This window comes from Vipera berus (genome assembly GCF_964194415.1).
Source record: "Vipera berus genome assembly, chromosome: 4".
NCBI lineage: Eukaryota > Metazoa > Chordata > Lepidosauria > Squamata > Viperidae > Vipera > Vipera berus.
The window spans coordinates 33,000,054-33,013,347 of NC_138206.1; the positions used below are offsets into that span (position 1 = coordinate 33,000,054).

At 35.7% G+C, this 13,294-nt stretch overlaps 1 protein-coding gene across 2 annotated transcripts in view; it reads left to right on the top strand.

The window, feature by feature from the left end:
• Positions 1-9,112, top strand: part of TBC1D23 (TBC1 domain family member 23) — a 40,286-nt gene extending 31,174 nt beyond the window's left edge. Inside the window, exons 15-19 of one of the 2 annotated variants that reach the window (XM_081327388.1) lie at positions 317-361; positions 2,672-2,760; positions 3,509-3,644; positions 4,169-4,363; positions 7,608-9,112. In XM_081327388.1, coding sequence (XP_081183514.1) covers positions 317-361; positions 2,672-2,760; positions 3,509-3,644; positions 4,169-4,363; positions 7,608-7,689 — 547 coding nt within the window. In that variant the 3' untranslated portion in view covers positions 7,690-9,112. The remainder of the gene's footprint in view (positions 1-316; positions 362-2,671; positions 2,761-3,508; positions 3,645-4,168; positions 4,364-7,607) is intronic. The other variant, XM_081327389.1, reaches the window with a different exon arrangement.
• Positions 9,113-13,294: the final 4,182 nt, after the last annotated feature.

The following is a 13,294-nucleotide window of genomic DNA, read 5'->3' on the forward strand; positions in this document are numbered from 1 at the left end:
GAGAACTCAGGTTCGAATTCTCCCCTAGGCATAGAAGCCAAGAAGGTGACCTTGGGGGCAATCAAAAATTACCTTAACCAGTACTGGACAAACGTGCCAGATGACTCCATTTCTCCTTCAGTGGATTAATTCAAAAAGTAACAGAATCGAATAATAATACTTTGTTTTAAAAACATAAAAAAATCTTATGATGGAGAGCTTTGAGATACACACACACACACACATAGTTAACATTAATTCCAAATGGGAAGACATAAATAAGGTTTTCTTAATAGATTGTAATTATTTATTCTGTCCTCTGCCCAATTTGCTATAGAATTTCTTTCAATCTTCCCTGGCCTGATAGAGCAAGTATGCTGCGGTAAGCCACATGCAACACTATCTGAGCAAAACTGCCTTTGTCCTTTTTTTAGCATGACTTCATACTATTTGTAAGCATCAGTTACACTGTCAATATTTCTCAGTTTTTTTAAAAAAAAATTAGGAATGCTTTACATCAAGCTCAAACATTTAAAATACTATGGTTACAGGAGATATTCATATTCATTTATAGATGATACATGCATAGGTAATAAATGCTTCCTCCTTTACAGCATGATGCAGTCAAACATAAACATTAGCCACAATTTACTGTTTTGTCTGAACCTTAAAATGCAGCTACATTTTTGATAATCCTACTCAACAAAATGGGAGTATTGAAAAGTTGATATGGAAGAGAGGTTTCATTATTAAAATACATTTCAACAATATCTTAAAAAGTATACCCTTATGCCATACCTTAAGTATATTCTTATGGCCCATTACATTGCCATTGATGCTTTGACTAAGTAACATAGATAAAAATTTTGAAAGAATATAATAAAAACTAAATGGATTTCAAGGCATGATGCAATAAGAAATATACTTTGAGGATGGACAAGTTAAAATAGCCAGAATTGTTATGCTATGTAAATTTAGCAATTGACTATGGGAATATTGTTTCTTAATTGTGCTTTTATTTAATATCATCTGAACATCTAGCTTACAACAGCAAATTACCTTAAAGGTATTTATTTATTTACATGAAGTGTGAGAAGAACTACCTTCCTAACTTAAATGACTGCTGTGTGTAATTTGGTTTTCAAACCATAGTTTGCTTTTACCATGCTTATATTAAAACAAGCATATTATGTCTAAAGGTTATGGTTGTTCTTATTAAGCACGTCAATAATGATTTCCATAAGGTATGCATTCTTTATATCTTCTGGCAGTACACTTAAGCCCATCAAACTAATACATCTCGTCTCTAGATGAGATGGACAGCACACAAACAAACAAACAAATAGACCATACCAGTCTTAAAACAACAAGTCACAGTTAGCATTATCCTTGCATAAGTAGCGACTATTGTATGTTGGGCTTGTAGTGAAATGTGAAAGAATAAGAGAATCGTATAGGCCTTAAAAGCATATAAAGAGGGCCTGCAAATTTTGAAACAGTTTCAAGAAAGGATAAATTATTGCCCAAAAGCTATTTTGTATAAACAGTGGGTTTTCTGGAGATAGTAAATCACAAAGTATCCAGTTGAAATTATATTTATTTCTTATACCAGCTATTTTATTGAACAATGTCAGTGTTACAGATGCTTATCTTTATAAATTACTAACAAGCACCCCTAATCTGGCTTTCTTTGGGTGGCACATTTGTTGTCTCTCTTTACGCAGTTCAGTTTCCTATTTAATCTGCCAGCTCCTAGAAAATGAAAGCACTTACCTTCAGGAATAGAAATAAATGTTAGTTTTCCCATCAATTCCCCCATTCTTCTTCCTTATGTTACCTATTTGTTTCCTCTAGCAGCCATTTCTACAATAATAAGTGAAATTTTCAAAAGCGGATTGGACAGCAATTTACTTATACCTTTACTTATACCTAATCAGCATTACAGTTTTTAGAATGTGTGCATAACACATTGGAATGGGCTACTTGCTGTGAAGTATGAAACTACGTCTTTAATATGGCATGCGGTTTCTAATCAGTGAAAGATGAATGAGCAAGAAACAAGATCCATGTGAAAAATCTGAAAAGAGGAGACGCTATAGTTCACATTCTATACCTCTCAACTCTGTTCTATTATCTGATATTATGATTGGTCCAGAGACATTTCTTAGATTAAACTAACACTTAAACATTCTCAGCTTTTTATCTCTCAGTATTGCATACATTGGTTGGAAACCAATAATAGTTTGTCCCCAAACATGCCTCGATATATTATCACTTTAAGGAAACCTTTGACTTTGATTTGTTAAAACAAAGATGTGTAGTGTTGCTGAATTACAAAGCCCCGTGAGAAGAAAAGTTTGGAACTGTAATTTAGTAATATCTGGAAAGCTATATACAGCCTACTAAAGAGATCTCTGTTTTCTGACTACGCTTACTGAACTTTTCAAATCAAACGTCTTGTACTTAATACAGTCCAGCCAGTTCAGCGCTCTCTTGCCTTTTCACTAATTTTCACTAATTCAGTACGGTTCATGGTTTTTGCGCAGCCTGCTACCTTTATCGAATTCTTTGACTACACACAGAGATTCATACCTGGATCACATTGCATGCTGCTAGGAGAAAATGCTTCAATAAAATATATTTTTAAGATGATGATGATTTTTCCTTTCTTATGCTCTTTCCCTGCCAACAGGCATGTCAGCAGCAGTGACAGAGTAGGAAAACCTTACCGTGGTGTGAAACCAGTTTTCAGTATTGGAGATGAAGAAGAATATGATACTGGTATAGTAGAAGGTTTTATAAGCCAATTATAGGTTGTACTTTCTAGCTAAGTCCGGAATTCTGTTAGTAAAAAGATACTCTAATTGTGCTCTGAAATTCCAACTGGAATCTGCAATATTATCTCATTTTGTGGGGGGCCATCATTCATCAGACTTCAGTTACACCTTATAAAATCTGAAGGCTTTACAACAGAAAAGTCCATTATTTGGAGACTCAGTCTGGACAATTTACATAAATGGACACAAATCACATAAAATTTGCATAAATTATATAAACAGTGTAACATGTCTTCTCTTGTATGGTCTGTTAAATCAAAATTTTACTCTTAAGTTTAGATAACATATTCCCATACAAAAAAAATATCTGTATTTCAATAGCGTCAGATTTCCTATACACACATAAGCACACAGGTTTTCTGAGAAACACCTGTACTTTTTTCCAAGAAACTTCAAGAAAATGATCTGGACAAGCTAGAGATCTAGAATATATAGGTATATCGATTTCACTCTACACTAATAAGCTCTGCCGGACTTTATTACTTATAAATTCAAGTCAAGGCATCCTTCTGTATTTCAGAGACACTCAATAGTTATCAGAGAAACATCTTATTATTAAACGAATTTGTTTGGAATCCTCATTTCAGCCTTTATTTCAGAAATTTCAAAATAGAATGAAAACTATTTTTAAAAATATGTGATAGCAATTGAAAAGATTTTATCTATGACATCATTTTTTCTTTTTGAAACAGATGAAATTGATAGTTCTTCCATGTCTGATGATGATAGAAAAGAGATTGTCAACATTCAAACTTGGATAAATAAGCCAGATATAAAACATTATTTTCCTTGTAGTGAAGTGAAAGAAAGTGGACACATGTTTCCTAGGTATTGTTGCATTGGCTTTATAATCTTAATAATGTTTCTAATTATATATAGTGCTTCTCTCTCTCTCTCTCTCTCTCTCTCTCTCTCTCTCTCTCTCTCTCTCTCTCTCTCTCTCTCTCTCTCTCTCTCTCTCTCTCTCGTATAGACAGTTGCTACCTTTTAAATGCCAGATATGTAGACTTCTGTAATTCTGTAATTACTTTTCCAATTTATCTTTAACCCTACTGAATGAAAAAAAATAAAAATGTCGGGTGACTGATTAAGTGGTTCACAGACTGGAAATTCATAGCAAATATTATGTTTTGCTCATAGCGTAATATATATTTGAGCTTTTATCTCAATATAAAATGTGTCCACAACTTGATGAAAAGTCAATTGTAAACTTGCTAAATAGCTGTTATATGTAACCACAGAATATTACTACTTGCAAAATGAGTTTGCCTCAGAATAATAATGCTGAAGATGAGGAAGTGTCTGTTTCCTAATATAATGCCACTTTTTTCTGATTATTATTTTTTTTGTAGTCATCTTTTGGTAACTACAACACACATGTACTGTTTACGAGAGATTGCATCTCGAAAAGGATTTGCTTACATACAATCTCGTCAGGCACTAAATGCTGTGGTCAAAATTACTTCCAAGAAAAAGCATCCTGAATTAATAACGTTTAAATATGGAAATAGCACTGCTTCAGGCATAGAGATTTTGGCAATTGAAAGGTAAGATTTTGCTATGATTAGCATCAACTACATTTGAATCATCCATATATTCTGAAGATTAATTTATATATCAAAAGTAAATAAGCAATTGACAATAATTTCTAATGCTTTTTACGTGCAGCCATGTTATAGGGGGAATTATAAAATCCTTGTATAAAAAATGATTAATGCTTAATATAATGTACTAGTATTATCATTCGAAAGGGACGCGGTGGCTCAGTGGGTTAGGACGCTGAGCTTGTCGATTGGAAGGTCGGCAGTTTGGCGGGTCGAATCCCGAGTGCCGCGTAGCAGAGTGAGCGCCTGTTACTCGTCCCAGCTTCTGCCAACCTAGCAGTTCGAAAGCACGTAAAAATGCAAGTAGAAAAATAGGGACCACTCCGGTGGGAAGGTAACAGCGTTCCGTGCGCCTTTGGCGTCTAGTCATGCCGGCCACATGACCACGGAGACGTCCTCGGACAAGCGCTGGCTCTTCGGCTTTGAAACGGAGATGAGCACCAGCCCCTAGAGTCGGAAACGACTAGCACCCATGTGCGGGGGAACCTTTACCTTTACCTTTTTATTATCATTCGAAAGGCTATTGAGCCTTGTCCAGGTTCTGTAGAACTTTTTGTACATTCTTTAATTGTGCTAAACAATAGTCTAGAAATTATTACACCTTGTGATTTAATTGAAATATTGTTTAATCACTATATTAGATCTTGAGTGAATCATCTATGTACATGCTGGAATTTTGAGATTCTCTTAACAGCAGCCTATTAATCGGTGTTCCAAATCACTTACATTTTTCCCCCAATATAAAAATAAATTGGAAATTAGTTCCCTCGGCAGAATATTATATATATTTATGTATTTATCAAAATTATGTAACCTCCATTCTTAAAGAAAGTGGCTCTGGTGGCAGACAACAATTAAGTAAAAGAAAAATATATAAAAACAATCATTATTAAAAATATAAATTGGTCATTATTATAAATAAATAAAGGCTCAAGATACAATAAATATTAACTATACCAACAGAACCATCTTAGAATGTCACTGGTCTCCTGGGATCCTCAGTCCTAATGACATAACCATGTCCTGAGAGACTTCCAGAACATTATGGAGTTAACTGTAGGAGATGATGAGGCAAAGCCTAAAGGCAAGGTCAAACAAATTATCAGTTTGGAGTCATTATATTCCCAAAAGAGGCCTAAGTCCAGCCCTTGCTGATTCCGTTAATTCTTCTCTAGCATCAATGTGGCTTAACCATAGTAGATTAGATTCTTGTATATAGGTGAAATGAAATAAACTTTTGGTACTTTGAACTTTACTCTTATTCCTGGTTTCTTGCACCTGACACTAACTTCACTCAGGGAGAGAAAGTTCCATAATCATGGAGAATGTTCCATGGCAGAAAAAGCCACTTCCTGGGAGCCACCAAGTATAAGTCCCTAGCAGATGGGACCTGCACCATACTTCTCTTTCAGACCTGATGGGGCAGACAGAAATAATTGAGGACAGGTGGTCCCTCAGATAACCTAACCCCATGCCATGAAGTGTTTAAAGTTCAACAGCAGCACTTTGAATTGAACCTGGAAGCAAACCGGCAACCAGTGCAGAGATGTGACATGTGTTCTTTTGGAAGCAAACATAATGGTCTGTGATGCTGCATTCTGCATCATTTGAAGCTTCTGTATACTTTTTAAGGGCAGTCCCATATAGAACTCATTATAGTAATCCAATTTGGAGGTAATTAGGGCATGAGTGACTGTGAGCAGACCCCTTCCAATTTAGGAATGGCACAACTGGTGCACAGCACGAAGGATCCTCCTACCTATGACTGCCATCTGTTGTTCAGGCAGCAGTTATGTGTCCAGGAGGACCTCCAGATTACACACTAGGTCTGTCTGGGTTGATGTAACCCTATCTTGCACCAAAAATGGTATAGTCCTAAAATTGATAAGTCCCAAAACCCAGAGCCACTCAGTCTTGCCAGAGTTCAGCTTAAGCCTGTTGTTCCCATTGAGACCTTCACAGCCTCCAGGCACAGGATAAGACATTGATGGCTTTGCTTAATTTGCCAGGAACAGATATATATATAATTGGGTATCACCAGTATTATGATGATACCTCATTACCTGGTGATGGATAAGCTTACCCATCAGCCTCATGTAGAAGAGGCAACACTAAACTCTGTGGCACCCCATGGAGTAAGGGCCATAAACATCTCCACAATCATCACTAACTAGAATTAACCCCAGAGAAAGGAGGCAAATCAGCACAACACAGTTCAAACCCACAAAGAGATTAAGTGGGGCATGGATGGATGTACAATCCCCATCCAGCCTTCACCAGAGGTCAGCCAAAAATTTAAAATACAGTCCTAAAGAAAGAATATTACAAACACAGAGACACCCGCAGAGATGTATCCCAGCAGTAGTTGTATATATATGTTTGTGTGAGGACTGGTGAAAGAAGAATGGAAAATACATTCTCATGAGAGCCTTGGTGGAGCAGTGGGCTAATGCCTCCTTAAGTAACACCAGCTGCCTGCGATTAGTGCAGGTTCGCATCACACCAGGCTCAAGGTTGACTCAGCCTTCCATCCTTCCGAGGTAGGTAAAATGAGGACCCAGATTGTTGGGGGCAATAAGCTGACTTTGTAATAATGCTGCTGGGGAGGGGGGGCGAAAGCCCTAATAAGCAGGCATATACATAGAATGAAGGCTATTGCTAAGCACATTGGTTTGTGCTTAAATTGTAAGCCGCCCTGAGTCTTCGGAGAAGGGCGGGATATAAATGGGATTAAAATAAAAAAATAAATGATAATTAATGGACCCTAGCCATTTCATAAAATCAAATAATAATGTATATGTTTTTATAGGTAACTATTTTTATAGTATTGGCAATCACTGAAGCTTAAAATAAGGAACATATTTGCCAAAAGTCTAAAGTTTGAAACTTTTTGTCTATTGAAACTTCAACTACTACTTTTAATCTACTATTATAAAATTTAGTGCTGCTATAAAATTTAATGCTAGTGTAAATTCTCAACAGGCAAGAGGAATGACACACTAATTCTTTATCTCATTTCAATTTCTTTGCAAATAAATATTGTGTATGTTTGTATGTATGCCTGTGCGCATGTGTGCATCATATATATGGATCCTACGTATCATGACATAATATTTTAATGGTATTATTTTATATTGTGAAAGTGATTAGTATATTAACAAATGATCTTATCTTTTCCAATTTTAAGGTACTTGATTCCAAATGCAGGTGATGCCACCAAAGATATAAAAGAACAGATTGTGAAAGTACTGAATGCCCTAGAAAGCTAATAAGAACAGATGTTTTCACTGTATCTTCAGAAGAAAGTGGTGGCCAAAATATTTTATGTGGCCTAAAACAACTTGTTGCATCTGAATACTAACCTAAGAGGACATTTCAGTTTATTGATGGGAGTGCCTGGATAACCACTTCATGGTAGAAGTAAACTATACTTTTGAAGCGATTTTTTTTTAAGTATTTTCTTTAACACATTTGCAGATATTGTTTGTTATGAACTTGAGTTATTTTTAAAGTAGCTTTGGAGAAGCTGACTTATTCTTCAGGAGTGAACTCAGTACACACATCTGTGAAAAAATGTACTGTAGCCAGACAATTCTTTCCAATATTGGAAAATATTTGGACTACATCATTCACAATTGAACAACACCACATATCAAACTTGGGATAGGTTTATAGGGACATACAATGTGTATGTAATTTTTAAAGTCTTCTATGAGGTTTAAGAGAATAGTTAAATTCCTGAAGCTTGAAATACTAAGCAGCATACAGCAGTTGAATCTTAACAGCTTTATACTTTATAATGAAAGCTAAGGTTTTCCAAAGTCAGCATTAGATTAGGAAATGAAATTGTAATTCATTTTTCATGGGGAGGCGGATATAAGAGTTGGCTATACTAATGAACATGAAAACATAATCTTTCAGAAACCTGTTCAAAATCTGTCCAGTGCTTACTAAAATTGCAATGCACACTAGTGAAGCAAAGTGTGGAAACTTTATGTATGCTGTCTTTAGTTTTTTCTTTGAAATGTATCAGCTGAATGCCGTTAATAACGTCTTCAGTACTTGAGACTGAAAAAATAAAATCTGGTGCAAAAATCCATAGTTTTCAAGGAATAACTATAACTATATAAATAAAATTAATAATAATAATAATAATAATAACCAAAATGGTTGTGAGAGGTATTTTGAATGCATTTAGGAGTCTTAAGAAAATCCTGTAAATGCTGACATGAAAGCTGCAAAACCTGGGAGTAACAATTCATAAGATTGTAGTTGGTTAGACAAAAAAATAATAGAATATCTGCAGATCCAATCAATATACCAATGGAAACTAAAATCAACAGATCTTCATTCATTACCAACTCTTTTGAGCTCTTAACTACAATCATGTAGGCACCTTAATTCTGAAACCAACACTCTTTTTTAAAAAAAATATACCTAAACAAGTATATAAATATGAATTGCATGAACTGCACTTTTTCCAATACTCCTGTATTTATAGTTCTGTCCCAGAGCTGCTGCATTATTTTTTTCCTTTCTCCACTCTACTTTTAAAAAGCAAATTAAAATCTCCTAGAGGTTTTCCTGCCTAATTGAGCAATGACACTTTTTTCATAATATTAATGTAAAGATGTTTGTGCAATTGTTTATAAAAGTGCTATTGTAAATAAATCATTACTACTTAAATGCCAATTATTTGTCCAAATCATTTGATCCAACTGTCATTTACAAGGAATAATAATGATAGCAAAAAGGTACACTTCACATCTTAGATTGAGTTAATGCAATTATAACTATTTTCTTTAACTCTGCATTCCTCAGTCTGTTCTGAAGAGAGGAATCTTCTGTGCAGAATTTGAGTGCTTGCAAAGTAACAGGTGTGCATTGGAGGTTTCAATGAATTCTATCCAGTGATATTGGTGAAACTTCTTTTGGCATTCTCTGCTACACAGTTTTTAGTGTGTTTTTATACACACATTTTTCACATGTAAGTGTCACTTTGTTGACCTATTATTTAACATGTATATGAAGTTAAAACAACATACTACAACTCTACTTAGTAATCATTTTAGGTCTAAGTAGGGTTTGGGTTTAAAAGACAAAGTAGGCTTTGGAGTATGGGAGGCACTTGTTGCAAACACCCTAAAGCAGTTATATCTTTTTGTGTGCTTATGTGGCTGCCTCTGCAGCTGAAAAGGATCCTCCAAAAAAGAAGCACCGGGTATTGAGTGAATTGGCTGTTCACAGGAAGTTCAAGTTATATTTTGTCTTTGAATCCTAAACTCGGAACTTTCCTCTTTCAGCTAAGCTTATTGTATTTACTTTTACCACACCTACATGATTATTATCATGACATTGAACCAACTCAGTTCACAGTAAGAGCCTCTTTGTCTAAGCTGGATGATACAAATGTTTCAACTCTGTTCCCTTGCCTATCTATACAATGTAACTAATGCCTGTTTCAACCCAAAAGTTGTGAAAGTCATCACTTTAACAAGGTTAAATATGGCTGTGCTTTGGTTATAAGATTATACCTTAAAATACTGGCTCTAAATAGTTTTTATAAAATATAAGCTAATCTATATTATGAAAAATTATAACATATACATTTCTCGTATATCTCACAGCATTCAGATTTATATATCACTTCATGGTGCTTTACAGCCCTCTCTTAAGTGGTTTACAGAGTCAGCATATTGACCCCAACAATCTGGGTTCTCATGTTACCAACCTCAGAAGTATAGAAGGCTGAGTCAACCTGGTGCTGGTCAGGATAAAATTGCTGGCAGTCAGCAGAGTTAGCCTGCGATATTGCATTCCAACCACTGCACCACTGTGCTGCACTTTTTAAATGAAAAGTTCAGCATGAATGTATGTTACATCTACAGTCAATTGGTGCTCCTTGCATCTTATCATCTCACTCCACTTGCAGTGTTTCACGGCTTGGCCCAAAAGTGCTTTTCCAAAAGGCAACTGGATTTTCTTGGATTTTTTTTTCTTTGAAAACATTTCACTTTCCATCCAAGAAGCTTCTTCTGTTCTGGCTGAATAATTGAAGAAGCTTCTTGGATCAGAAGCAAAACATTTTCAAAGAAAAAAACTAAGAAAGTCCAGTTGCCTTTTGGAAAAGCACTATTGGGACAACTGTGACCTAGATGACCGAGAATCTTTGTAGACACTTTCATGGCTTGGGAGTGTTTGGGATTGAGACTGCTGGAGGTATAGTCTTGATCCATGGTCCGAAAGTTATGTTGAGAACATGCTCACCTTTCCCAGAGACACCAATTTTCCCTTGAGATCATGAGCAGGCAAATGGTTCACGCTAATTGACAACACGTGAAGAATTATTTGTTGACCATTTAGCTTTCTTGATTTCAATGTAGTGAGGTTTTCCTTAAGCATATACACATACACTTTTTTTGCTCTCAGTCACAAGTTTCATTAACAAACTGATAAAAGAAATTGAGAAGAGTGGGAAAGACAGAGGAATTAGGTGAAGTCAATACATTTTACAACAGTTTTCAAATCTGTATTTTATTATTTATTATGAGCATGTGTCAGTTCTATTGGACATAATTTTGAAGGAGTATTTTAGAGGCCTTTTAATACACTGGGCCCTACACTGATAGTTACTTAGGAGGAAATACAGGTAGTCCTCAATTTACAACAATTGAGCCCAAAATCACCCGGCGGGTGATTCCCAGGGGGAGGGCGTTCTCTGTGAGTGCGCCCGCCCTTTGGAACGAACTGCCGATGGAGCTTCGGACTGCCCCCGACCTTCGCTCATTTCGCCGGGACTTAAAAACCTGGTTGTTCGAATTGTCTGGCCTGGACTGAGGGATTTTAAATTTTAAAGTATTTAATTAAATCATATTAAATTATATTAAATTCATTTTAAATTTTTAATTTTATTGTGATTATGAATTGTGGGCTTGTACTAATTTAAGTCCATTTTATTCTCTTTTTGTACTGTTTTAACTGCCCTATGAACCGCCCTGAGTCCTTCGGGAATAGGGCGGTATATAAATTCAACTAATAAATAAATAAATAAATAAATAAAATTTATGTTGCTAAATGAAATATTTAGTAAGTGAATTGTGCCCCATTTTACAACCTTACTTACCACAGTTGTTAAGCGAATCACTGTAGTTGCTAAGTTAGTAACATGACTGTTAAGTGAATCTGGTTTCCCCATTGACTTTGCTTGTCAAAAGGTTGCAGAAGATAACCGGGACATTGCAACCATCATAAGTATGAACCAATTTTCAAGCACCCGAACTTTGATCATGTGACCAGGGGAATGCTGCATGGTTGTAAGTGTGAAAAATGGTCACAAGTCACTTTTTTCAGGGCCACTGTAACTTCAAATGGTCACTAAATGAACTGTTTTAAGTCAAGGACGAACTGTATTGAGAAAAATTATTGGTGCAGAAAGTACACATAAGGCTGCACATCGTGAAGTAGAGTTGCCAACTGAACAGAAAGTAAATAATTAAAATCTCACTTTAGAATTTGAAAAAAAATATATCAGAAAACACATTTTTGCAGGTCTACTTCCTCAGCTTGGCCATTCTCAGCCCAATAACATCACTGCCCAAACAACATGGTCATTTCTCATCCAACACACTTGAAAGATTCCAGGTCAGCCAGGAATACACATGCCAGCACCCATTCTAAAAAGTAGGTTAAAAACCTACAGTGATATAATTTTAAATTGAAAATGAATACAAATTATTAAGAAAATTGTTTTATTTTTTACAATAATATTAACATAAAAAGAGTCCTACTGTGGGCATGTCAAGAGCCCATATAATCCAAAATTCTATGTTACATTAATCAGGTGAATTCAAGAAGTTCAGAAGCATGGATGAGAGAACTGGCACTCCCTCCCTCTGGCTCCACTACAACCTTTACTTAAGATGTTAATCCTCCACCAGTTTATTGGGACTCTCTTTGATGGTGAAGAACCTTGGTGGAGCAGTGGGCTAATGCCTCCTTAAGTAACACCAGCTGCCTGCAATTAGTGCAGGTTCGAGTCCCACCAGGCTCAAGGTTGACTCAGCCTTCCATCCTTCCGAGGTAGGTAAAATGAGGACCCAGATTGTTGGGGACAATTAAGCTGACTTTGTAATAATGCCGCTTGGGGGTGTGTGTGAAAGCCCTAATAAGCACGCATATACATAGAATGAAGGCTACTGCTAAGCTTGTAAGCTGCCCTGAGTCTTCGGAGAAGGGCGGGATATAAATGGAATTAAAATAAATAAAATAAAATAAATGGTCATGTCAAATTCTACATTCTAAAGAAGTACTGTTATCATTTTTATTTATTTACTGTTTATTTTATTTTGTTTGCTGCCCATCTCACTGCAAGGCAACTCTTAGAATCATTCTTAGCTTGTGAGAAAGACCAAAAATAAAGCAAAACCCCACCACCCCCACTTTCCACACTTGTTGACACAATTATTACCTCCCTTTACCCATTTTGACTGTAAACTAGAACACTTCCAAGTTCTTGAATTATTTCTCTGACTTTGGTTACTTTCCCCCCCTTTTGGTAAAGGTGCAAAACGATACTTTATTTGAAATGCAGTGATCAGAAGTGTACAGCATTCCAATCAATTTCACTCCATTTTATACAAGGGCGTCATATGTGAAGTTGTATTTAACATTTCATTCTCAATATGTTTTCTTTTTCTTAATAGTCACATTCAGGGTTTACATTTTCATTCATTCACCATGATCCCAATAGCTGTTTCCAGATGAGTTGCTGTCAGCTGAAGTTTTATTAATAGATGTGAATTTTGGTCTTTATAGATAGCAAGAAATGCAGCTCCTTGCATTTGCCATTTTGTCATTCCTGGGGAGTTTTATTTT